General features: G+C 47.3%; 7 protein-coding genes across 7 annotated transcripts; 1 reads left to right on the top strand and 6 right to left on the bottom strand.

The window, feature by feature from the left end:
* Positions 1 to 1746: 1746 nt before the first annotated feature.
* On the bottom strand, positions 1747 to 4562 carry F4822DRAFT_421099 (ankyrin repeat-containing domain protein). The gene is made up of 2 exons (XM_051459763.1): positions 4190 to 4562; positions 1747 to 4066 (listed from the first exon to the last, which is right to left on the bottom strand). The coding sequence occupies exons 1-2, from the start codon at positions 4358 to 4360 to the stop codon at positions 2006 to 2008; spliced, it is 2232 nt and encodes a 743-aa protein (XP_051309371.1). The 5' UTR covers positions 4361 to 4562; the 3' UTR covers positions 1747 to 2005.
* Positions 4563 to 4694: 132 nt separating this feature from the next.
* Positions 4695 to 5880, bottom strand: F4822DRAFT_421102 (uncharacterized protein). The gene is made up of 2 exons (XM_051459764.1): positions 4774 to 5880; positions 4695 to 4717 (listed from the first exon to the last, which is right to left on the bottom strand). Exon 1 carries the CDS (start codon positions 5481 to 5483, stop codon positions 4902 to 4904), a length of 582 nt encoding a protein of 193 aa, XP_051309372.1. The 5' UTR covers positions 5484 to 5880; the 3' UTR covers positions 4695 to 4717; positions 4774 to 4901.
* Positions 5881 to 6468: 588 nt separating this feature from the next.
* F4822DRAFT_421109 (uncharacterized protein) lies at positions 6469 to 8757 on the bottom strand. The gene has a single exon (XM_051459765.1). It carries the CDS (start codon positions 8201 to 8203, stop codon positions 6929 to 6931), a length of 1275 nt encoding a protein of 424 aa, XP_051309373.1. The 5' UTR covers positions 8204 to 8757; the 3' UTR covers positions 6469 to 6928.
* Positions 8758 to 9583: 826 nt separating this feature from the next.
* F4822DRAFT_421111 (uncharacterized protein) lies at positions 9584 to 11109 on the top strand. Its single transcript, XM_051459766.1, has 2 exons — positions 9584 to 10248; positions 10309 to 11109. Exons 1-2 carry the CDS (start codon positions 9787 to 9789, stop codon positions 10972 to 10974), a joined length of 1128 nt encoding a protein of 375 aa, XP_051309374.1. The 5' UTR covers positions 9584 to 9786; the 3' UTR covers positions 10975 to 11109.
* An 815-nt stretch (positions 11110 to 11924) lies between these two features.
* Positions 11925 to 13205, bottom strand: F4822DRAFT_434714 (uncharacterized protein; the record flags this gene model as incomplete). Its single annotated transcript, XM_051462056.1, has 1 exon — positions 11925 to 13205. One exon carries the CDS (start codon positions 13203 to 13205, stop codon positions 11925 to 11927), a length of 1281 nt encoding a protein of 426 aa, XP_051309375.1.
* A 353-nt stretch (positions 13206 to 13558) lies between these two features.
* Positions 13559 to 14961, bottom strand: F4822DRAFT_434715 (uncharacterized protein; the record flags this gene model as incomplete). Its single annotated transcript, XM_051462057.1, has 5 exons — positions 13559 to 13665; positions 13821 to 13985; positions 14045 to 14398; positions 14502 to 14569; positions 14645 to 14961. 5 exons carry the CDS (start codon positions 14959 to 14961, stop codon positions 13559 to 13561), a joined length of 1011 nt encoding a protein of 336 aa, XP_051309376.1.
* Positions 14962 to 21755: 6794 nt separating this feature from the next.
* F4822DRAFT_82427 (fungal-specific transcription factor domain-containing protein) lies at positions 21756 to 24674 on the bottom strand. Its single transcript, XM_051464033.1, has 3 exons — positions 24478 to 24674; positions 24288 to 24411; positions 21756 to 24231 (listed from the first exon to the last, which is right to left on the bottom strand). The coding sequence occupies exons 1-3, from the start codon at positions 24524 to 24526 to the stop codon at positions 22065 to 22067; spliced, it is 2340 nt and encodes a 779-aa protein (XP_051309377.1). The 5' UTR covers positions 24527 to 24674; the 3' UTR covers positions 21756 to 22064.
* Positions 24675 to 26529: the final 1855 nt, after the last annotated feature.

Genomic DNA, 26529 nt, shown 5'->3' on the forward strand with positions numbered 1-26529 from the left:
AGCTGCAAACCCGAAGTATTTCCAGAGACATTCATCGAGGTATTCCGGGTCCACTACCTCTGGCTTTGCTCTGTCCAAGAGCCACTCCAATAGATCTGGTTTTTTGTTATAGTGTACGATCGCCCAATCCAACAGGGAGCCCTCAGTCAAGCACCGGTAATCCATCCTAGCGCCGCCCCCGAATAACGTTTCCAGAACCTCTAGCCAATGCTCTTTGCTTTCAAAGTCGTCACGCGATACCCAGGCTCTCAAGATATGCTCCCTAGAACGGGACGAATCATTTACGTCAGCTCCCATTTCCAAGACATGCTTCACCATTCTCGGTGACCCCGAAATGACAGCCATTCCGAGGGGACTGCATCCGTTTCGAACGACTTCGTTGATACCACCGCCGGCGTCTATGAGACGATCAAGCACGGCGCATTGCTTTGTAAAGGTCTCATCGCAATCATCCCAGTTGGACCAAACACAGGCATCGATGGGATCTTCTAATACTTGGGATATCGGTGCTGTGACATGATCGAGCGCGCCAGCATCGATCAAGGCATGCGCGTGGTCGTATACTTCCTGTTCTAGTGCTAGTGTCACCAAGCACCCCGTGCTGCCTTGGTTTCCAGTGACGTCTGCTCCAAAGGCAATCAACAGGTCGAGCATAGCGTGGTCATCATCGTCGGGCCCCGCCATCAAATAGGTAATGGGGCCGTCGCCATGCTCCTCACGATCGTTGATCATCACGTATTTCTCGCGTAGAAGAATATCTGCTAGTCGAAGCATATTCATTCGAGCTGCCGCGTGAAGAGCGGTAGTCGCGCGTTTTTCGACGAAATAAGGGTTAGCGCCGCGCAGGAGTAACATGACAGCGATATCCTCGTGTCCACCGTTAATCGCATAGGATAGGGCTGATTTCGAAGTCACGGCCGCGGGTTTTCCGAAGTGGTCAGACATGACTACCGTGTCAATCTGCGCGCCGTGGTCTAATAACCAAATGGCCATATTGTCACGACCAAAGGAGCAGGCCTTGCGGAGAGGGGCACTGGAGTCATGGTGGATGTCTACGTCGAGTTCCAAGGCAATCTCCAAGATGTCGATTCTCGAATAGGTAATTGCGAAGGTGGTGGCGTATGGGTTTACGTATCTTTTATAGAGAACAGACTGAACTGTATTAGATATGATCTTCTTTTGGGCGCGGGCAAAAGACGCGAGATCGGTGGGGCCTAAAATATCGCATTCGGCAATCAGCTGGATGATCTCGGTGGATAGGTCTGTGATTTTCGCCATTATGATGGATTGTAAAAATATTATCGGCGTAAGAATAGACTAAGGTTGTAAATTTCGCACGCCGAATTGTGTGTGTGAAGTGTGCTAGAAATGTTGCTCAAGTGGAAGGAAATTTAGAAAGGACGGCGTTCATGTAAAAATTAAAAAGAAAAGGAGCGTGGGTTAATGGTAACAGCGGGTGGAAAGAATAACGCGGCGTGGTTAATCGTGTTATTTGAGTCGCGACCCAGGAAACTACACCCTTCGACGTTCTTTCCTAAAGTTAATTGACATTTATATACATCCGATGTATATACATATGTAGGTAGTTCGTTTCTTTTTTATTGGTTGAGGGTTCACACTGTTGTTATATACCCATACAAACGAACTTACCTACATACCCAAACAAGTGTAGAAGCAAACTCACGAACATACTAACAGATCTCTACGTGAAAACAATAGTACAAGCAGTCAGTGTAGACCACGTCGTCATTTAGGATAGTTGAATTACTCATACACGACTATTTGCACACTTGATAACGCTGACTCTATCCCTTATTATTTCCTTTCTATATATTGAACGTAGTTGGGTAGCCATTTTCTCGTTACCGTAATAGTAAGCTCGCGCCATAAAAGTTGAAGGAAATATTTTGAGATCCGAACATAGCACAGTTTACCTCCTAATCCACCCACCAAAAGTCCCAAATCTATAATGATACATGATATAAATTACAATAGACCATACCCCCTAAGAAGCACTTCGCTCTAGCAGCTCAGCTATCTCCGGTGCCAACCGTAATACAGCGGGCACCCATTTCTCTTCCTCTGTAAGCGCTCGCGGGCGATACTTAAGAATATCCTTGAGAATATCGATTCGACCAAGCCGGATCGCATGTTGGATGGGCTTCAGGGTTTGTTTCGTTCCTTGACCTTTACCTATCGTGGTAGCCAAATACGGGTCAGCGCCATATTCTATCAACAACAAGGAGGCAAGCCGATTCCTGACTCGTATGGCCCGTGTCAGAGGCAAACATCCTTTGGAATCGAAGCCATTTACATCTGGTGAACCCCTCAGTAGCTTGCGTATAATTCCAACGTTACCCCAAGATGCTGCTTTTTGAAGCCAGATATTTGGATCGTGACCCGGGCCCTTCCCAGTTATACCGCGATCCAAAATCATGTGCGCTACCCGCGGATCCCGGCAAACCAAGGCTTGTGTGAACAGCTTGTCCATTTCTTTGAATGGCAAACCAAGATCCAGTAGCATTGTCATTAATGGTTCAAAGTCTGCCGAATATGTGAGAGCGAGATAGTCTGTATCTACTTCGTTGGGCATTTCAGGGCATCTTGGCTGCCGCCGAATTTCTTTCATAGCCCAAGCAAGCACATCATCCGAGCCGTTTCGTAGTTTTGCTCCATATTTCAGGAGTAATTTACAACACCGAAAGGATTGGCGTTTAACAGAAGCTGCTAGTACTTCGTCGATGTGTTCCGGTGCCATATTCTTAATGGACGCCAAATGAAGTAGCGTAGTAAATTTTCGTGCTGGATAGTTGTGATCTTCATCATCGTCGTCGTCTTCAGAAAGATCATGCCACCACCACTCACTGCTCCTCCATTCCACCATTTGTGCATAATATTTGGCTGCATGTTCTAGAATACTCGGACTGTCCTCATTCTCGCCAAACCGCGAGTCAATGCGAGCGCCATTTTCTAGGAGTATTTCTATTTTTTTGAGGGCATCGATTTCGAAATCATTATCCCAATCGTCCTTTTCATCAAGCTCCCACGCCACGCGCACTGGAAGTCTTCCATCCCCTATGTCTCTGTTCACGTCGGCGCCTGCATTAATAAGCATCTCTACTGTACCGGGAGACCCCGAGAGGATGGCCTCCCCCAACGGCGTCCGTCTTTGGCCAACCATTCCGTTGACGTCTGCACCTAGATCAATGAACCTCTGCAGCAAAGTAGACCTGCGAGGGTCTACTCCACAGGATCCCATCATCTCATTCCCACCTGGCTTGTATCTCCATTCAACTTCCCGCCATGTACACAGATGGATCGGACCCACATCAGAAAGCGTAAGGTGGTCTAGTCTAGAGCCACCATCAATTAGGGCGAGCGCGTGATCTAGTTTACCCATGTAAAGAGCATCACAAAGAGGGCTGCAATCTCCCTGATTATGGTTCACATCGGCACCGAACCTTATTAACTCGCTAATTACTCGCGGATCTTCTTTGGCGCTTCTGGCGGCGTAGTTGAGGCATGTATCGCCCATCCCATCGATCGTGTTTATATCAACTCCCCTCTGCACCAGGAATTCTATCACGGAAACCAGGCCAAGGTCAGCAGCTATATGAAGAGCTGAGACGGGCTTCGGGGGCGCGGGAAAGGCTCGGTCTGTGTATCCCGTATGCTCGAGTACCCCCGTTGGTGAGGATGGGAAGTCGAGACATGCGCCTTTCTCGATAAGTAAGCAGGCTACCGAAGCCTGTCTGAGTATTAAAGCAGCTAATAGCGCCGAGTATGCCATGGGATGATGAAGGTCTGATTGAGATAAGAAATCCATTTCGATACCGTGGTCTACCAGCCAAGCGACCGTAGCCCTGTGTCCTTGGTCAATTGCAAGGATGATACTTGACATGGCTACAGTTACGAAATATTGAACGCCTAACACATCTTCGGGAATAAATCTCTGCACAGCTAAGTGGGATTCGTAATCGATAATCTCAGAAACGTCAGGGTTGAGGTCTAGCCCAAAGGTATGTGCTTTTTTGAGTGTTTCAATTCTCCCATGTTGAGCAGCCCACTGTGCGAACAATAGTTAATAATCACCGCTCCACTCATATCTTCAGATCAACGACTGTTCAACAGAGTTGAATAAGGGGGTTAGATAGACTAAAGATAGAAAGAAATCACCAATTTTACATACGAGGACAGCAGATGAATTCTCTTCATCTCTGTTCCGGCCATAGAGAATCGGGTTGGCCAGTAGATGTAACCGCCAGCTTGTGCGAGCTAGGGTTGCTAAATCGCGCGAGGATGGAAGGAAATCAATGATTATAAATAGAACTTCATTGGATAATGAATCAAAAACCGCCATTGTTCGGTGCGAACGGTGTCATGAAAAGTTCCAATAGTCCAAATTGTCTAATTGCACGTCTAGCGTTGCAGTGGAACAACTTTCGCGGTCGGAGACTTCACATTCCGATATGGCTTGATAGCGAACAATAGCGAATGATTATTGGGACGAGGTGTTGTTTGTTTATCATTGATCGCGAGTTGACTACCGCGGTGGATTTAAGAGATTTAAGGCTGCAAAGTGTTTACAGTGTTTACATGCTAAGGTTACAGGCCCCTGCTGTGTCACGTCGGACTTAATAAGCTACCTCATATATACCTAGGTACCTAAGTATGTTCGGTTCGGCGCACGGTAGAAGACTACCACTGCTGTAGGTAGGTACGTGACAATGTCAACACAACCACACGATACACTTCGAAAGCTAACGGAGAAAGCAAATTGGGTATTATTTAATTACATAACTTTTTAGAATTATTTTCCTTTCCAAAACGCGCCAACACGCGCAAATCCACCAATCTATTAATTCCAGCCATAACAATCCCCAACCACCTCGAAGTTCCAATCATAGCGCAGCCGCGACACCCCAGACACCGGCAGCGGCAACAGCACCGATAACCATACCAGTGGGATGAGCACCAAGTCCAGAAGAAGTCGAGCCACCGCAGCCCTGGCCAGCGTAAGCCTGGAGCGACGAGATAACAGCATCGCTATTGCCACCAGCACACTTAGACGCGATAGCCTGAAGGTCGCTAGTGTGCTTGCTGAACCAGCTGCTAGCCTGCTGGTCGAAGGAGCTGTACTCGGCGGAGAGCGATTGCGGGAGGGAGGTAGTAGCCTGGCATAAGATGGACGGGTTGTTGGTGTCTGCGGTCGACATGAATTCGTCGAAGTATGAGTTCAAGTCGCTTGCGGGCGTAGGCGCGTCCGTTAGCAGCCCTTCTAGCGATGCCCAGCATGAAGTGGCGGCCGCGACGTCTGTGATGGTTGCGTCGGCGCTGTTGCTGCTGCTGTCGCTTTCGACCTGGCGCACCTCGACGATGACATGCTCCTGACGTAGGTCGCGAAGACCTTTCAGAGCCTGCGGGCTGTAGGTAGCCGCGGCCGTGGAGGCAAGGAAGAGGGCGACGACGGTTTGGGAGAGCATTTTGATATTAATTCGAAGATGTTGTTCCGTGATAAGATTAATTGATTAGGTGAGATTGTCTAGTGATTTCTTATCTTTGTCGAATTAGATATGCGAGGTGATAGGGCTGAAGGAACTGAATGAAGAAAATTTTGTAGGATCCGAGATCATTTTATATGATTTCTACTCCGTTGTATCTACCCGCGTGCCCGCTGTAATAGCAGGGGTAAGTTACCGACTTTACACAATAAGCTTTCAGGTACAATACCGTTACCTGCCTAGAATGGACCCCAGATCTACAAGGTGGGTTCGCCTAGACCCGACTAAGTCTCTCAGCCGCTATACCGTATGCACAGAATTGTCAGGGATAATGAGGGTTATGGGCAGATGGCTCTGCGTCAGGAGATGAGAAGGAGACAAGTCAGGCAGGCGAGTACAGCAGAATGCTCCACTTTAAGCTTAGTACGGGGGTATTATGTCATATTAAGCTTTAACTGTTAGTGCAGACTACTAATAAGAACCAATCAGCTTCATCCGCTAGAACTAACTAGGTAGTATCATCTAGCGCTAACGGTTTCTATATCCTGTGCCACTTTCGCCCCCGACCCATTCTACTACCCCTTAGCTAACCATTTCTAGGCAGATAGATGATGTCTCATTTTATCATAACGATTTCTGTGAGTTAGGTAAAACGTTCTATAACATTAGCCCCTTAAAAGACTAAATTTGGGGGATTCGGCCTTTGTGCGACTAGGATAGTGCCTGTAATACAGAGTTTTTCTTCGGCCACTAGAAAGGCCGATTTAAGGCTGTGTTGTTCAGCTGAATAATTAGGTGGATTATAGACTTTATGACGTCAAGCGTCTGGATCGTACAGTGTAGACAAGTCACGCTCGTTTCCGGTGGCGTATTGAGCTTAGTAAATAATCGAGACAGGTGCGACTCACACGGTGTGCGGCATATTCTTCGTTCCGTATTACAATTTTTAAAAAGTTCCCATCTCAACCTTTACAATCCACATCGTCAACCAGGATACTTTACATAAGTTAGACCGATAGTGGATTCAAGGAGATCTACATGTTGGGTCAGAAAATAAGCAGTTAAGATTCATCCGATTTTCTAGTTGCTGTAAGAACTTTATAGTCCGATCGCTAGGACTTATACCTATTCCGTTTCATGCACTGATAGCGGAGATTACACGGGCCTCAGTCCCTTCAAATCTTTCGATGAGAATGCCCGGAATATGAAATGTCTTCGGGTTATTTATGGCCAAAAAGCGACCGAAACGGAATAAAATTCACCATTCATGATGTTGGGCCCAAAAACGAGGAAAACGAGAGTACAATTATCTTCACCTACTTTTCACGTCAATGCATCGATATTAAATTCGGATTTAGGAGATACTGATTTATTATGCTAAACTAACCAGGTACTTGAGAACACCAATGGGTATACAACAATTACCCTCACTCCGTAGGTTTCTCGGACTTTGCAAATTGAAGTTTCCAAGCCTCCTTACGCTCTTCTATCCTCTTCTCGGCAGCCTGAGCCTGAGCTGGAAGACCGAGGTCATCAATCAAATCGATAACATCGTATATCCCATCCTCCTTCGTTGACATGGCACATTTTTCTAGTACCTCCATATAATCTACGAGAGGCGCGTGCATAGCAAATCTGACAAAACCAACACAGATCTTAGCCCAATCAACAGCCCAAGGACTGAGGGTACCTTCCGAGCCCCTGAATTCTATCGTACGCTTGCTATTCTTGTACCGAAAATCAGCACAAGAATATGCTGCAGTACTGATATATCCACGATCGCCGGGATCCACAAGGGACGCAATTCGACAGCTACTAGATGATCCGAAGATGGGACCCACCCCTTCGAAGACGCCCGGATCCTCAAAATATTCACGGTTCTCTTTGTCGAAGTAATTACGAGATATAAACATCGCATCTAGCGCCTTGGACATAGCTTCGAGTTCTTCATAAGTGTAACGAGGAGTCAGAATTCTTGGGATTTTTCGTTCCCGACTCCGGTCCTCCTCAGCCTTATTTTGTGGCTGGGCGAATTTCATGCGGCGCATGCTTTCTACAACCCTGGCGATGAGTTCGTCTTTGGGATTCATGTCGTTCTTTCCTTTGGGTTCTGGAGGAATCGGCGTGAGATCGCCCCAAAAAGGTTCGTAATGTCCAGCCTGTCTTGTTTGTGCGAAACCTTGGACGTATTTCTCGTCTCGGTTAGCTTCCCGCCACGATATGGGTTCCTCCCCATGCCTAACATCGCTAGCAATATACTCGTCGATCTCCTTTGTACAATGCGCAAACTTGCGTAGATGGTCCTGGGCCTTCTCACCCGCATTCACCAGTGCTAGATTACTCATATGACGAAGTGATGGAGCACTCGCATTGGCTCTTCGCCAAGGATGATGGAGGGCATACAGTAAATGTTCAGCCGCCCAAGCCAGCGAAACTATGCGCTTCATAGCTCCGAGAGGAAATCTCTCACCTGCCATACCTACGTGCACATGTAAACCACAGGAATGGTTGACACGTACTCTTATGGTACTCGTTATAAGTTGTCGCACATAATCGATAGCTTTAAAAGCAACGGGGACTGCGGTCACGGCCGGGCTCCTAAGTTCAACACCAACCCAGTTCCTCCAGTTGCGAAAGACTGACATCTTCCTCGACTGTCCACTTAGTATATGGGTCGAGAACCTTCTTGGCACCATTCGCATCAACCTTCCAGGTTTGAACGGCGGCCTGAACACCGTGCTTCTGCAAGAGGTCTAATATTGTATCTCGGATTACTTTGTCCGGGGCGATGTTGGCACTTCTTTTCTTACCTTTCCTTTTCTTGCCTCCTATCCTCATTACAGGCGCTACACCTTTGACACCCTGAGCCTCAAGGGGATCCGAGTCGCCAGGTTTCAGCCATGGAACCAAGAACTCAAATTCAACACCGAAGGTCAACCGAGGTGCCGGAAGTTCTGGTACAGGTGGCATAGAGGATGTCCCCGATGAAGGTGTAGATGTAGATGTAGGATTAGTCGATGTTGACATGCTTGCGTTTTTGTCTGTTTTTAACAATGAAAGAAACGCTTGTTGATAAAATCTTCCAGGTTAAGCTTGTTATTTTGGTGAAAGTTCACACGAACAGTATGTAATATGAGTCTTTTTGGTCAAATAATAAAATGATGCGGAATGAAGCTTATTAATGTGCTTCGGAGCCGTCACCTATTCACCTTATATATTACCAACCTCAGGGAAAACAATTATTGCGATTACTATACAATGTGTCTTGCTAGATATTGTTTTCATTTGTTTCTATTTATTCGTTTTGTAGCAGTGCATAGCTATATGTTTTGGCCTTTTACAGTTGATTATTACTAAACATCTGAGTGAGAACAATGAGACAAAAATATCTAGTCCCTAGGATCTTACTACCTAAACCGCCCTAGGTAGAAATCTTCTGTTGATAAAACCCTTCGTAGCATCTTGGTAGGGATTAAATGTTTTTCCTCTGTATAAACCGTACCCCTTTTGTTCCGTCTTACGTAATCCACGTCCACAAAGAAATTTCGCAATACTTTTGTTTCCCTACACATTTCCTTTGTTAGAATCCTCCCATAATTAATTGCATGACCAATAATATATATACTGTACTGCTTGGGACTATCGTGGATGTCCTCATTGCCCCTGAACCTTTTACAATATTTGGGGTTGCCCTTTTTCTAATGTAGCTCGTAAAAGGGGTTGTTGAAATAAAAGCAGTCAATAACATATCACTATTTCTTCACAGATACTTTGTGTAAATCTATGAGAAATATCAAGTCATTTCTCAACGACTTTGAGCTACGCGACACCTTCATTGAGGAACGCACTACATTTATACTCGTTCTTTCAGCGTCATTTCAATTATAAATATAAGCCTAGTGAATAATTCCGATGCATCTCCGATGAGGGGAGCGTTTGACACCATTCTTAATAGATATTCCGACATGACGGACAGATGGAGATGAGTGTAGTAAGCTTCCCGGTAATAACGTAGCACTTATTTATGGCGCTCGAACATAGGTTACATAAATACGAGGACAATGCAAAGTTCCCGCTCAGATCTTTAACGTGGGACTAGCCAAGTGCCGCAGCGCCAATGGCACCGACAGGACGGACCGTGGTTGGTATCCACATAAGCTAATGGTCCGATGCGGAGACCCGAGATCGCCCCAACTTCTTCATAACCACAAAGGGACTATCGTTTGTTGAATTAATGAATTACTTCTCTACATACCCTCATATTTAAGACAAGGGTCTACTAACCATGGCAGAACCTCGCCCAATAACCATCCAAGACGCGCGGGGCACCCTCTCTACCGTCTTCTCAGAAGCCACAACCCCCGAGCAACGCCTCCGCGGCGCACGTCTAGCCGCCACAGCTTTCGGAAAGTCACTCTCGCAGGAAGGGTACCTTAAACGCGATGAGTTTCTTAGTAAAGCACCATTAGCGAGTGGACCAAAGGGGTGGCACATTTGGAACTTGACGGTGGCTGATGATCCCGAACATGTAATCGCAATGTGCAAGACAATGCACCGGGATTTACTGTTACGGGAAGGGGTGGAGCCAACAGTACGCCAGGAGCAGGGGTATTGTGTTTGTAGCGTGGTGACGGATTCCCGGTACCGTGGGCGCGGGCTCGCTTCAGTTTTGTTGAAGAGTGTGGCAGAGTGGATCGATGGACCGGGGGGCGCGGCGGCGAGCATGCTGTACTCGGATGTTGGCGACGTGAGGCTAAAACAGCTCTTTTCTTATGATTTGATTTAAAGTACTGATAAAGACTATTAGTTCTATGTTAGTAAGGGGTGGGACATTCTTGACGCCTTTCAAACCGTCATGACCGTTCCCTCATCTCTCCCCCCGCGGGACAAAATTCCTAAACTTCCTTTAACTCGGCCCATTACCAGCGCTGATATCCCCAGTCTCTGCGAGCGCGACGTAGAAAGTCTGAAATATGACTTCGAAAACAAATCAGATCTACCACCAGACACCGTCCTCACAACAGTCCTCCCCACTCCGGATCTAATCAATTGGCTACAAACACGAGCCGACTACATGAACGACAAACTCGCCAACCAAGTCCCCACATCCAAAGGCAGTATCTGCGAAAGCGCGGATGCATGGGTATACTGGTTCACAGACATCCACGGACACAAAATAACCATCCAGCGGATCAAGCCACCTAAGGACCAAAGCGAAGAAGTCACCACACATGTATTAGCGGCGTTACTATTCGACGTTCTAGAGGAAGCCGCAAAGTGGAAGATCTCAGAAATCATCATCTGGAACCCGAGCCCGGAACTACATACCGCGATAAAATCCCTGGCTGAGAAAATAGGGGTTAGGGTTGTGAACGAGAAAAGGGATACCGCGCAGATACCCTGTCTGAGGTGGCGCGGCGGCGAGAAGAAAAAGACTGTATTTTCGCCGAATGAGTATTATGCATGGAGCTAGATATTGGCATATAAATAATCTGTCGCTATTAAATCATTAGAACTAGATGCTCGAGATTCAAACATTTGCTTACGTAATCACTATTCTCAGGGTTAGGGTTGGGGTTAATCAAGGGGTTCACCATTATGTCATCACCAGCGAAAGATTTTAATTATTAAACATTAATTAATCTACCTATATAGGCTAATATGTGTACTTATGCGTGTATCTATATGAAAAATGAAAAGTTCGTGTGCTTTGTAGCGAGATCAACGAAACAATCTGATATGATCTTGACGTATGTACGGGGTTGATACCTACCTGGGTAGGTATCACGTTCACCAATCATCCACCCGGCCGAGGTGGAAAACCAGCTTCTACTAAGTAATTCTATGGTAGCTATACGCTATACGCTATGTATGCACTCAGTTCCGTACAGCCCTGCAGAAGCATGTACGGAACCGAACCCTTCCCAGCTGCAGGCAGGAAAGGGGCAAAGTGGGTCATAAGTTGAACAAAGGAAAAATAATAGGAAATGTGCCGCGTCGAGGGCTGTGGGTGGCTAACCTGCCAAATGTCGATAATGAGTGTGTCGAGGTTTTTTTATGTTCGCGAACTAGTTGATAGGTGATGTGAATCGCCCAGAATAAGGGTTGTCGATGTGATATGTGATACCGTTGGCGGTGGGGAAATCGCTTAGCTGCTATTTACTTACAGTCGCTCCCCTTAGCCGCCTCTTTATGGCATCTTATTGTTTAGTGTGATGGGAAAGGGTGTTGGAGTTGGTGTCGTGTATGTGATGTAGATGTTCTTTGTCGAACAGGTGGGGATGGGAGCACAAGGTGTGCGCGGCTAGGAAATTGCTCCGGATTACAATATCCTTGAACCGCCTTGGCCACTTTTTACTGCTTTGTCTAGGTCGCAGTTTACCTTTAAGGCCTTATTCACAAATGGCCTTCATGATTGCGTCACTACAAGTAGACGTAACGCTCGGCGTCTAGGGAATCACTCCCTTCTCGTCGCAGAGATTCAATCTGGTCCTTAAGCCGCTGAATGGTAGCTTTACCAATAGCAACCTCTTGAAGGGCATTGTCACGGTCCAGAAGAACCTTCTTCAAGGCTCGATGGAGAGCCTTGACGTCCTTGGCGTCCAGCTTCTGGTCCTTGGCCAATGTCTTCGCCAAGGGGAACAAGTCGAAGAGCTTATCACGGTCGTCAATGATATGCTTCAATGCCCCATGTACAGCAACCAAATCATCCATGTCGAGGTCCTCTGCCTGTGCAACAAGGAATGCTAGGACGTGCAGGCAGTCTACCCTACCTTTTAGCTTTCTGACCTGGCTCGTCTGCTTGTGGTAGAGAACCTCAAAGCTATTGTCGACGCTTAGCTGGTTCTTGTATTGCATACGAGGCTTCTTCCGGTTTTGCTCAGCACTTCCCTCGTCATCGGGCTCAGTAATGACGATTTCAGGAATAGTTTCGAGGCGACGGACTAATGGCTTCTGTTCAGACGCTGGTTCTTGGATATCATCGAACCCAGCGTCTTCCCAGAAGTACTCCTCTGCCTCATCTTCGGTAACCCAGTCATCAGGGCTGGGGAACTCATAAAGATCCTTCGGAAGATCTTCTTCATTGAAGACCCGGCCCTTCCGTCGCTCAGCCTTGAGATCCTTCGTTTCCTGGGATCCAACGTTGGTCGCCGGGTTGGAGGGCACGGGTTTCCGGTACGCCGGGTCAACTACACGGCGGATTGGCGTGTCAGGGACCACGTAGTTAGAGCCATTTCCTGCTGGACTTAAGACAACTTCCTCGCCGGGAAGTTCGGGGAGGTCCTTCCCGGCGGCAGTAGGCCATGCAATGGAGTTGGAAACTAGCGCTTCCTTAGGTTCACCAGAAGACTCCTTCCACGAAGGGGCCGACATTGATGCCCGCTTAACAATGGGGCGCATCGGGTGAAGAGGGGGCTGAGGGGGGCTCGGCGGGCCCAATTGAAGTCCCTCAATGTTTACAAATCCCTTGCCCGTGTATTTCCCTAGCCAAGTAGTAATGGGGTTGGAACCCTTTACTTTGTCGCGTTTTGGCTTGGGCGTATTTCCCAGTACCCGATCCAACGCCTCAGCTGACATCGGAGTAGGTAACTGAGAGTCTGACCGTCCGCAACGCAGGTCATACGCCAGCGTAGACCCGGCCGTGGACGGCACGTTTTCGCTAGATACGCTGCGGTACTGCTGCTGAGCGTATCTGGATCCCATAGTAGTTTCCAAAATAAGAATAATCGTAAAATAAAGTCAGTTTGGTTATGTAGTTATCTCGGTGAAATATGTGAAGACAGTCCACAGAGAATAGAAAAGAATAGGAGTTTAATTCGAAATTCCCATTGGCATGGCGTATATATACACTAAAAAATAATCTCACAATTAAGGGTTGATTCGACCCCTTTGTTCGAACATACATAACATTGTTTTGCTCGGGCGATGAACAAAGACTTACACATAGAGATTGTTTTCCTTCAACAATAGATTGTTCGCTCAACTTGGGGTCTCGCTCGCCCTACGTCATATTCCTTTGTAAGTATCTACTTTTGCGAGTCTTGTATTCTACATACTCAGAGATTCGTAAAACCACCCCGAACCCCGTTGATCATAGTTTCCGGTTGCCCACCCGCCGGTCTTCGACTAAAGGTTGAAGATACTGGTGTGGGTCGTTGAGCAACTACTTCCGAGTTAGTAATTGAATATGAATGATCGTTAATGATGAATACTTGCCTCGCGGCCTTATTGACGAAATGCTGTGTCCTTCGGGATTCCCGCCACCATGGCTAACCTTCAGCCCAGAGCTTAGTCCTACGGCAGGGAACCTTGTGTTACATTGAGAAACATTTGCAAGCCCTTCACTTTGCGGCACTCGCGTTACTATGCTAGTGTGCTGTACTCTAGGAGTCCCCGCGACAAGACCAGGAATAGTCGATAAACCCGTAGTTGTCGGATCCCCGAGTCGCTGGCGATGGCTGGAAGGGGTAATTGGGACATTTGCTACTAAATATTAGCTAACTAAACATATAGCTATAGCAACATCTTGCTTCATGACTCACATTGAGCACCTATAGTCCTAGGCCAGGAGGTACCATAATCCTGCGTCGCTGATTGATGTTTTTGTCCCATCGGCATCCTCTGTTGTTCTTGGAGTAATGAGTGCTGTTGTTGCTGATAAATTGCCTCATGGTCGCCGTAGTCAACAGAAGCTTGTATTCCTGTCTCGAACTGTGCACCATGAAGTGTCGAGTCAACCGCATCTTCGGCCGCGTCTTGTAACTGTCCAAGCATGGCTTTTCGCTTCAATTTGTCGTATAACTCTTGAACTTGGAGGAGTTTTCGGTTTTTTTCTTTGTATGCTTGACTTAGCTCGTCGTATTTTCTGCGCAGGCTGTCTTGGTCCGCCTTTGTACCTAAAAACAGTCAATAGAGAATTCTTGGGAGCTATAGGGAAGAACTTGCCATTCAGTCTATCTTGTAGATTAGTAATCCGTAGATTGGCCTCATTAATAACACTATCCAGATGAACACTAAGATCTGAGTATTTTTCTGTGAGTGTTTTTCCAAGATATTCTTGGTAAACGCTGTCGTATCCATGTTAGCTTACCCTAGTCTACTGAATCTTGTAGCATATTGAGATAGAAAAGGGGGATACTAACACTTCTTGTGTAACCTGATATGCCCAGAAGCTAAGACCCCTATTTGCGCATTCAATAATAATATTAGGGTTTAAACCACTGAGAACACTGGTTTTATAATCCTCACTTGGATCCAGATTCGAAATGACGGCATCGTCGGGGTTTGTTAATTGAGCTCCACAGGCTGGACAGGAGTTGCGATGCTCGTGCCTCTGTCCTGTTAGGCCCAGACGAGAAGCGCAATCGATACAGAAAATATGACTACAAGTAGTCACCAATGCTCGATCTCCAAGTTCCTTCCGACATTTAAGGACATTGCAGCGTAGTCTGTGGTCCATTGTAATGAGTTAGGGGTTGCAACTGACAAGAAGGGTGCAGCTATTGTAAAGAATTCTGTTCGTTCAGTTTAAATAGGATGATGTAAAAGTTTGGATTTAGTTTCAGAGTACATATAACAACGAGAAAAGCGCTTTGGCGTTAGCCTTGACAGCACCTCCCTTATTAGTGTAAATAACCTCCTTCCAAGTGCCCATGCGTACCTTCTAGAGAAGTTGCATCCCTATGAATCACACAATAAGGTTTCGGCCGATACTAATACTAGACAATTTTATCCAGTAATGCAAGGTCTAAGGGTAGAGTTTAAAGGTTCTAATCAATCTCAACTTTAAGCTTGGTCGGGAAAAAGGGGGTTCTTTTGAATTATTTCAAAGCCCCCTGAGCATGTATCTAGGTACCTAAATACATGAACAGGCCAAGCACAGAGCAATATGAACGACACAATACAACGCATTTACACAATTCAGTTAGGATTAAGATAATATCATTAATAATTGGGCGCTACCTAAGGTGTACTCGGAGGCTCGACTAGATGCCACATTGAAGGTTCCAAAGTAACCTATATGATTTATCGTGTACTCATTCGGGGACTTATTGAGAAGATCAGATGCTTATATCCTCATAATCGGGCAGTTAGTACGATGATGAGCAACAAACCTAAGCATAGTCATGCTTTTGACTAATTGTTCGATTTATCCCTTTATTCCTCCACGTCGCTGCCTCCCGTTCCTTCATATTCGTAACCTTGGTTTAAAAGGCATGCTCGTGTCCATGGCTGCGCATACGCCATGACATGAATGCGGAAACGACCTAGGCGGAAAGCACGGTATTTCATGATATTCTCCTTAATCGTCTGTAGTTCTAAGCCGTAAAATAATGGGCCACTTGTCTTGAAGATGATGACGAGACAAGGGGTTCCATCCACATCTTCTTCGTGTACAACCTCGTGGACTGGGTCGTATGTCATAGAGAAGCTGTATCGAGCGATAGTCATAACTCTTGACCTCGCCAGGCGTTCCTTTCTAGTTGGTCCCGCCCAATCTACAACGGTATCAGTTACTTGAACACCTTCCATGGGGATTAAAATGAGAATTCAGCTATCGAGAAGGCTGCGAAATTTTGTCGATGAAATGGATCACTATACCCTTTAGAAAGACATAATCATCAAGATATAAAAGTAATTTTACGGCAACCTTAGATATACCTGATGTTCGTGATACGAAAAACCCCCATCCCCCTGATTCACTGTCCCGAGGGCTTCATATACCTGAGTAGGTAGGCAATTCTAATAATGAAAATGTTTCCAGAATAATCGCTAGAGGCGCCATGGGCCTGATAAAACTACACTCACAACGTATTATCCTAATTAGGGTATTAAAATATGTGATGTTCTATTCTATTATACACATAAACCCCTTTTTTGCTTCTATCGTGACAAAGGGAACAGGTAAAACTAGGGGACCTTAGTCACCAAAGGATCCCCGTCAGGGCTGTAGCCATCTAACGAAGCACAAATCACGCTAGTAATAGTATCAAACCCATTATTACGAGACAGTCCTCTTTAGATGGAAACTGGAAGCCGACGAAATGGCCCTGCCCCATCAGCACAGCGTCGGGTACCCCAACATCCGAGAAGAACCTTCAGATCTGTCCTCTTCCCCTTTTCTCTTCATTGCATCTCATCCAAGGATCTATAGAAGCGTCTCAAGTTAAGAGGAAGTGATTCACACCGCGCAAAATTCGATGTAAATCCTCGTTCGATGCATCCTTGTCACCGCTCTCCCATCGCCCACGTGTAGATAGATTATCCGAGACGATCACCATGTACCACCACGCGATGGCAATCTGACACACGTGCGATATAGAGTATGCAGTTGGGATGAAGGGGGGTAAGATGTGGATGTCCCCTGAAACCATTAATAGCCTAGGACCAGCTCTTCGGGTCTCCCTAGCCGGGGAGCATTTCACCCTTATGGCTTATTCTATAGAGAGCCGGCGGAAACGTGGGACTCACTCTCCGCCGGACATAGCCAGGTGGTGAGTTCCGCCCTAGAAGGCCCCCGGCAAAGAGCGCTCGCGATCCCGATTATCCCGGCCGGCGCATGATTTCCCAAAGCGGGCAACGCCGCCGTTCAGGGGTTGGAGTTGGGGAAAATGGAACCCACGCTAACGGGATAGGCCAGCCAGCCAGTATTTATGTAGGTAGGCAAGTAAAAAATATGCAGGTTCGTGTCTGATGCATAACTAATGCGGGACGGCCGATAATGTTTCCCTAGACCCTCCCCCCTTTCATCTCATAGGCGGAACTCGCTTGAGGACCAAGTGGTCCGGGATCGGCGACGCAGGTACGCCGGGCTTGCAGTAAGCGACGTGGTATTCTTAGCTACCAGCCGGCGGCAGTGTATGCGTGAATGCCGATGAGGCCGGTAGGGTAGGTAAGAGAAGATGGTGCTAGGCCAGCTTGAGGTGCACACCCTCAGGGCATATAAGAACGGCACGCTGCCAAGACATGTCGGGGGATACTTGCGAGTTGTCAAGCCCTACATACATCGAGGTTGCAGGGGCTAATTGGTGGTGGTGACACCGAAAATGACGACCAGCAGAATCATACCCTATACAGCTGTATTCTTGTAACGCTATTGAAGAACTTTTGTTTGGAGTGGTTGTCGAATTGTTCGACAATTGGACTGGGGAAAATGTTATCATTGAATCAAAGGGAGGATTTCTTGCGCCTTTACACTTTTAGAGCAAGTTTCTTCCTAACCGATATCGCCGACGTCAGTTTGGAGCAATTCTGCAAACTCCAAATCCTTTTGAGATCATGATCGTCACCCATATCGTCGTTGTGCCATCTCATAGGCCAGATATCCACATCATCGCGAAGAAGGCAAGGAGCGGCGAAGATGCGTCACTCCCGGTGGAAAGGAAGATTCTCTGAAGATCCAGGTAGATCTCGAAAGATTGTACCTTGACCATAGCAAAAGTCTTAACCTTTGCATCCGAATTGGAGCGCATCAGCACCACATCGCATCCAGATCCCAATGGATTCCTACTTGCTTCGTGGTCAACCCGTCAATGGTTAGCAATTGACTAAAAGTTTCCTTTCTTTGAGGTCTCCGACGCGCGTCGCGCAGCGGTAAAAGCAGTTAGGAAGGGACGTGTTCAACGAAGCCGTCTTAGAATACCACGATAGCAAGGGCAGAAAAAAGGCATCTAAGAGCTCAGGGCTAAGAGGCTTGTCTCATTAGATCTAAACCCCAGCACCCCATAACCCCAGATGTCACAAAAGCTTATGTTGGTGGAGGGAAAGATTTTCCCTCAATACCTCAATTGCGACTTGACGTCGCAGTTTAACACGGCTCGAATCGCTCGACTGTGGGCTGGGCTCTTGGCGACCCAACACGAAACCCACGATAATCATCCCATTATCGCCATCGCCGGACCTCTCGACCGGTTCCTCGAGTACTCGGTGAGGTAGCGTAACTTACCTAATGACCAGCGACTATTGTCGTGATAAGTGTAATAAGTCAGCGCTTGTAGTTAGTTAGGATTGATATAACAGGGGGTTTAATGGGTTAGGTGCCCTCGTGAACTGCGCATGGGCGTGGGGCAGATTAAGCGAATTATCGTGAAGTATAGACTAATCTCTTTAGATCTTAGTCGACGGTATATCGGCTGTGGGCACGAGGCACAGTTACGGTACTGAAGTGTCAAAGTAGCTAGTTCAAGCTAAACTAGCCTTGACCTAGTCTACTATACTTATCCCTTTCTAGAAAATGCTTCTCCAAAACTACCTACTTAGGCATAAGAAGAGGTATAGTCTAGTCTGTCGGTTGGGATGCGCATAATTACATCTTAACGATGCTCAACTATGATTGTTGAACGATGTTAGGGGACAAGGGAACCATGACACCGCGTAATAGAGAAGTAGGAGTCGCCGCCATCGTCGTCAGACATCGCTGAAATTACCCACCAGTCTTGGCGACGCAATGGCCACGGCTCGTATCTACAGCCCTTATTGAAATTAACTTATTACGAATCTCGTAGATTATCGCGTGAGATATCGATGAGCCATCTCGTCTGTGTAACGGCGGGATCCTAATAAAGCTAGCATGGCATCGGACATTATGAAGGCCAAATAAGTTCCCCGGGTATATGCCAAGGCTCTTCCAGACCAGCAACATCATAAGGAATAAGACGGGTCACGGGTGACGACATGAATGTATGTAATTAAACTTGTGGCGGCGGCGAATTGGGCGCAAGCGGCTAGATCAGGGCAATACGAGAGAGCAAAAACCTCGATCTAGCGCAGGTCCTTGCATGGTGACGCAGTCCTAGAAGGCCGTGGCAGATCATCATTAAGAAACATCTCGTTCGTGCGGCCATACGCGGCCTTGCGATCTTGTCTATCTACTCGTTTCGATCTTGGCATCAATAATGACTGCCGCTGTAATCTCGCGCGACACGACAGTCGGTAGATACTTCATGGCAGCAGCCGTGAAACGTGGGAATCTTTGATGCCGACAAGAATAGAGTAAAGGCCAACTGCCTTGAAATGTGATAGCTCCTCAATGAGAGGGGGGTTACTGAGAGGAGAGAGCAAAGCGATGGAGGGCAGATATGAATAGAAGATAATGATAGGGTCATAGACTTACATCCTCGCCGACGATCTCAAGCCTTCTTACCCCGCATCTCTCCATCTCATAGTGATCGTCGCTCTCGCCAGCCCTCCATCAAATCATCGTGATATCTTTCTCCAACGCGACAGGGCGTGCGTCTTTGGAGTGGTAGCTGGCGTAGGCCTACCTATCTAACCTCCATCGGTACTGATGCCAAGTCTTTTCACTTCGCAAGCGAGAGGTCTCATGATCACGAGAACCATAGGAATAGTCTCTAGCGAAGAGGAGTAGTATGCTTCTCCAGCATGGCTGTCGCTTGCCAGACTAGAGTCTCTAATCGCGGCCGCCACGGAAATTATTTTAGAAAGAAATAATTTTTCTCATTTTTCTTTTTTCTGCCCTTCCCCGCACGGGAATTTCCGTTGTCCACTGAACGCACAAACCCCAGATGGGGAATGGCTGGGGAGGGACAAGGATGGCTTGCAGCACATAGCGGTACTTGGGTAACATCGTAACACAGCACTGTCGGGAAGTGTTACCGGCCGAAAGTAGGACTAGCACCAGGTACCTCTTCACGAGTAGCCATTGTGAACCTATTGCCAACCCATCCGTCGCGGGCCGAAAGTCCATATTGTGCCGGGGTTGACAACCCTTGCCCACAGAGAAACCAATCACGACGATGCCTTCTTCCCCAGTCCCTTTCTTCGACGGTCAACAAGCCGATCAACCAATCAGGTTCTCATGGTTGCTTATTAACATTCTTCAAGATTGCCCTTGCACATGCAAGACATTGTAGCTGCTTTACTGCATGTCTGATTTCAATCTAGCCAATCAAAATGCAGAGAATGGAAAATTAGTAGTGGTGGGAAGATATTCTAGGAACAGTACAGACGCCATTGTTGTCATTAGTGCGACTTAGAAACACCAAGGAATTATGACGGACAGTGATGTATGCGTTAATAACGCTACCCAGCATGAAATTGCCCCTTATCATATTGACGTTGTCAGGTATTAATTTCCCTCAGCTCAGAAACTTGTTTCATTCATCTCGCCTCAGTATCTCATGACATAATTGACGCCGAAATGTTTTCGTCTGGTCTAAGCTCACATTCATACACCATCAAAGAATTGGAGAAAAGGGGGATCTACTCGTGAACCTAACAATGTTCGTTATGGAACAAAATCTCACAAGACTATTTTAATTGGTGTAAGAATTTTTCTTCTCCAATTCTTGTTATCTTTCCCCTTTTCCCTTGTCATTTTTCACTCTCCTTGTTCCCGGTAGCCCACGATCCCCTCGAAGGAACACTTGGTCTGCACTAAGCACTAAGCACCAACTACCTCCTAACCCATACCTCTGCAGTATGTAGGCACAGACAGATAAGGTTAAGTTGGTTAAGGTGTTCAAGTAAGCATATTTACCCCGGATTTTCTTGATTCTACCTACCGGCTTTCCGTCGATGGGGATCCACTTCCTTTCGGATATCAATTCCTTCGACCACCCTCCTCCAGACATCAAGTTCGCGATGCCAAGTACGCTACGTATGTCTATATGTGCGTGACAGAAGATACCAAACCCTATCCGGTTATCTTCCATTTCCCCAGATGACGCCAAGATAGTCAAACGCATTCTCGGTGCTATTTCAAGTCACTCTCAAGAAAGTGCTTATGTATCTGTAAATTGCCATTCGCCTAATAATAGTATTATGCATATATGTATGTAAGTTGGTAGAGATATGTGTGTGTGAGTGGTATATGTTGTATGTAGGTATGTATGTAAGTCTCGTACACTTTTTCTCCATCATCCCGATCGTGACAAATCATCATCCTTCGTTTAAAACTTTTTGATACCACAAATTTCCCCGTCATGCGACACTAAGTAAATGTAGTGGCAGTAGTATTGGTATCAGTAGCACAAGCGGCAGCGAAGAAAAGCAAAGTAACTATTCCCCAGACTCCGCCCCCCAAATTAGACCAGTCAAAATGAGGTTGGTTGAAATTTCTCGCTTGTATTTGTCGAAGAAAAAAAAAAACACGACGTCTTGTCCGCCGGCCCGGTGTCCTTCCATCCCATCATACCCCCCCTTTTAACCTTTTGATAATTTGTTGTAACCCAACCCATGAACGCATCCAACATCAAGAGGTATCATCGCTGAAACGTACATGCATAGTGTGAACGACGATCATGGACCCCTAAAAAAAGAAGAGAACAAATGCGGAAAAAAACACCACCACCCAAGTAAAAAAAAAAGGTGATCAGAAAAAAATGATTTTTTTCTTCTTCTCTTCGTTCTTCATCCCGTAGATCCCTAAGACGCAAAGAACCGAAATAAAAAAAAAATCAGAAATATCATCGTAACAAGTAGTATAGCCGCGTAGCCATGCGTATCTGTCTGTTCATACACAACACACATATAGGTACACAACAACAACAACAACGTAACATAACATGACTTGACATAATCACCCCCAAAAGAGTAAAGTAATCAGTGAACGAAAGAAAACGCCGAGCTATCAATCCCGTAAGCGCCAAGCTGGCCCATGAGGCCGCCACAGCTTCCGCCAGGCGTACCATCATGCATATTTCCAGGCCCAGCGTTATTGCCGAAGTGCTGCTGCGCCCACTCCATCTCATCAGGCGCGCCCCAGAGCATGCCGTCGAGATCCCAGAGGCCATGCTGGTCTAGCATACCCATCATGCCGCCATAACCCTCGGGTTCGAGGCCAATAGGTGACATGTGTAACTCGGAACCATCACCAAGGGGGTTCATAACGCCACCGTGCTCTGTGGTTACGACTTGTAGCCTTTGCATCGGGCTTTGCTGTTGCTGTTGTCGTAACAGGGTAGGCTCGAGTTGGCGGGAAGCCTCGTACATGCGCCAGACAACCTCGCGCGAGCGGCGTGCAGCTAGTGACCAATCTTCCATAGCCTCAAGCAATTCAAGAATAGTCTCAATCTGCTTCTGCCAGTCAGGCACGCGCGGGCTGTCCCATTGCCAGAAGATAGAGACAAGCGGGATCATGGCGGCTTGGTATAGGAACCAAACTGCGTTCCAGCCAGACATTTGGTTGCGCGACCACTCGCGCGAAATATCCTCAATAGTCTGCTTAGCTAGGTCGCGGCAGGCTTCGATAGCCGCGATATCGTGCTCGGCTGCGTGGGAGGCGCCGCTGCTGGCTAGGTTTAGGAGGACGGGGCGGTGCAGAAGCATACGCAGGTTTTGGTATCGCCACTTCATGATGCAGCGGGCGATGTAGAGGGGTTCGGCGCAGGGGTCGCTAGTGCGTAGGAGCCAAGGTAGGCTGCTGAACCAATTGACCAGTTGACCATCTAGGTTGCATCGGTCCTCGGCACGGAGTAAAGGTGAAATTGCGAGCATGTCTTGGATAGCAGTGGCAATTTTGCAGAATTTGATGTTCTCAACCAGTGGCAGGATACCAGCGTGTTGAGCGGAATCGCGACCAGTGTTGACGCCGGTCTCTGGGGGACGGATGTTGATGGCAGGACCCCAGCGGCCGAATGAGGGACGGCCCATGGTAGTAGTGGCCCAAGTGTCGAGGCAGAATAAGCTCCACCAGGTACGTCTCCTAGTCTCTGCGGCAGCGATCTCCTTGCTCGTACCAGCGGGACCATGGGCGAGGCTTTCGCGGTGGAGGCCAAGAGCGCTGGCCATTCTAATAGCAGCACCGATGACAGCGTTAGCCATATTCGGTCGGTTAATGTAGTGTAGGTAGTATCCACCAATCAGGGCAAGGGCCTGAACGGTTTCGATGTGGCTGCTACCAAAAGAGTCCATAGGGAGGTATTCCATAGCACGGCTGTAGTAATTTAAGTGGTTGTAATCATCGGATTTTAGAGCCGCGATGCATCCCATAGCGAAAACCATGTTAAGAAGCGCAAGCCAGGGAGCGTCGAATCGTTGTCCTTCAAGATAATCGGCTCGGAAAGAGGCCTCATCTAGCATAGGAACGAAAACGTGTACTCGCTTGAAGTACGCATCGATGAGTGTTTGGCCCTTCCATGACCATGGTACTCGTTGAGGTTCCTTGGGATTTGTGACTTTTTGCCGCATGATCGGGAGATTGTGTGCCATTTCGCAGCTGTTGAGTGGTGGGGTAAGAGAGCTTCGGAGACCGGGTTGTACTTTTAGCATCACCATAAGCGCCGCCTTAATAGACGAGGCGCCCAAATATGAAGCTTGGCGATCAACTGACAGGGAGAGAGCATTTACGTCGTCGGCCTCAACGGGGATAGGATCTCGTCCTCGTCGTTCCTCATCCCATTCGATGTCTCGGGACGGTATTTGCTCTAAGCTGGAAAGACCCTGCTCAGAGCCGGATAGAGTAGGCGATCCAATATCGCCAGGAATGGGAGAAGTATGTAGAGGTGGCGAGGGAAGTGCTGTAGTGGTATCTACTTGTGGTCGGTCGAGGAGGTTGAGTAGCTCCTGACGAGGAAGTGGTAGAAGAGACTGAACCTCATGGTTGGGAAAAAGTCGCTTGAGAATCGAGCGGCATTCCTCTAGAGACTGTGACAGGGCCTCGAGAGTTTTTCTCGATGGGATCACTCTTTGGCGGTGCTTGTCATAGAAGCATCGCTTAGGAGCGCGGCTGGAAAGACACTGACCGCATGGCTGTTGGCCATCACATCGACTGAAGTAAATGTTAGCATCATCGGCACTTTTTCTAGAATGTTGCACAAGTCCTACATCTTCCTGCGTTTGCATTCAGCGCATGCATGAGGTGTGGTAATACGCTTGGCTGTGCCGTTGCCGTTCGTCTTGGCACTCTCTGTAGAATCTGTAGATTGTTTCCTAGGAGTAACTCCTTGGACTAGTATAGAGCGTTAGCAAGTTATGAAGATTAGGACTCATCAGTGACAAAGTGAAGGCTACTTACAAGTGTGAAACATGCCACCTTGGGTGGGAATTGGTATACTTGGTGCCATCTTGGCTGAAGTACTTATGTGTGTCCTGTTCAAGTCCGTATAAGTCGTCGACGATGAGATGTAGAAGTGATGTAAGAGTAAGCTTGAGTGAAGTGATATAAGTTTCAAAATAGATATAGTAATCCGGGGGGATGTGGGGAGGACCGTCTTGGGCCCAGGACCGACAACACGGGAGACGATGAAGATTTATATAGGATATTGCCTTGCAACCCATTTTGGCGGGGAGGCGTGGAGAATCTGGAGATGAAGGGCTGGCAAATAGATTGTGTGGAGTAAAGTAACCTAGTCTAAGGCTCTTAGTTGTTAGTCTGATCAGGAACCGAGAGACTATAGCGTATCGGGTATACCTCCACACCTCCATATATCCTATACTATGTAAGATGTGACAGCTCGAGCAGGCTAGACTTGTATACTAAGGTTAAGGCAGGCCAGGGACGTGCCCTTCGTACCAGAAAATGTCAAATTACGGACAGGTAGGGAGACGCGCATCTGGAGATCAATGCCGTGTAGTCGAGTAATGATTTACACGTTCGCCACAAGAATGAACATACCTCAATGGCTGATTGGTATCTTCTATGGTGTATCTATACCAGATCTAGGGTATACAGGGGGTAGATGTATGATATCTTGCCATGTCAGGTCTAGTATATAGCATGATTTATCTGAGTTAGCCAAGTGAGTCGCATGTAACACTCATCAAAAGAGTATCAATGCCCTTTGTCAGCGGCAGTGACTTGAGATGAGAAGTGCGCTTGAACCAATAGAGGATGGGGAATATTTTAGCAATGCTAATGTTTCAGCCCTTAGAGACAAGTACCTGAATGACTGGTAAGGTACCTGACCTTTTAGACAGGGACCACGCTACAGATGCCGTTCGGCAAGTTGAGATCTAATCCGAAGGTACTGTATGTGAGAAACGACTGACGTGCAGGCATTAGAACAGGTCGTTTGAAGGCGTGGAATGGCTTCCCGCTTTCGAGGGTGGGACTGGGGTAATAGGTAGTGGTAGTGGTAGTGGTAGTGGCAGTTTCATGCATGATGGGAAAAACTTCAAAATAAGATTTTAGGCCAGTTTTCTTCATAGCGCTGCCCAGAATATGGGAGTTTTGGGCGTATTGTTTGATTCGCGTGGAGTTCCTGGCGTATGAAATCTCCGAGCCTTGACACCTCTCACGGCGACAGAAGCAGATTTGGGGAAAGCTTACTTCGATTTTTCACTGGCTGGAGAGGACTCCCCATGAACATCCCCCCTGTATCCCTGCTTCTTAGCCACGGGCCCTATCGAGGGGTGGGCGCGGCCCCGCGATCACTGCCTTTCTTCTCGAGATTCCGAAGCAGGATCAACGGCCAGAACTTGCAAGTATCCGTGATAGGGTTACAACAAAGTCAGTGTACCAGATCTGCCAACAACCTGCCAGCCGTCGATACTTTGCACGCACTAGTGGTATGTATGTACTAATGTACTGTAGGCTGCCAGGGCAGGGGAGATGTGTTGCAGGGGTCATCGGCCTTTTTAGCTACGTTGAAAAAATGGCTTGACCGGCTAACGAGCCGTACAAACGACGAGCAAGGGGGGGTGAGAGTACTAACCTCACATAGTCGCCTATACTGAGCGAAGGGTGTGAGTCTTGGAACCTACACACACGGCCCGGGACTATGATGAATGAAAAGCCGTACAGTCCACTCATGACCTCGACTTAATATACAGAACGTAGCAAGCGCCGACTTAGTGTCTCAACGCCAGGGACATATATGCGTGCACTTCATAGTGAACCCCATATTTCGTACCAAAAATGAAAGAAAATAGTACGTATGGAACTGCTACTGCTCATACAATCGAGTCGCTAAGCTGCGAACCGCTCTCGACTATGTATCCCCAGTTCTTGGAATGATAAAGTAAGCGACTTGTCAACCGGGAAGAGATTGCGTTCCCGGCGGCCTCAGATTATCGCAATTATTTTTTGGTGTGTTAACAATTATATTGAGATGTTTGAGATCTCTGC

This window comes from Hypoxylon trugodes (assembly GCF_022578975.1).
Source record: "Hypoxylon trugodes strain CBS 135444 unplaced genomic scaffold F4822scaffold_11, whole genome shotgun sequence".
Lineage (NCBI taxonomy): Eukaryota > Fungi > Ascomycota > Sordariomycetes > Xylariales > Hypoxylaceae > Hypoxylon > Hypoxylon trugodes.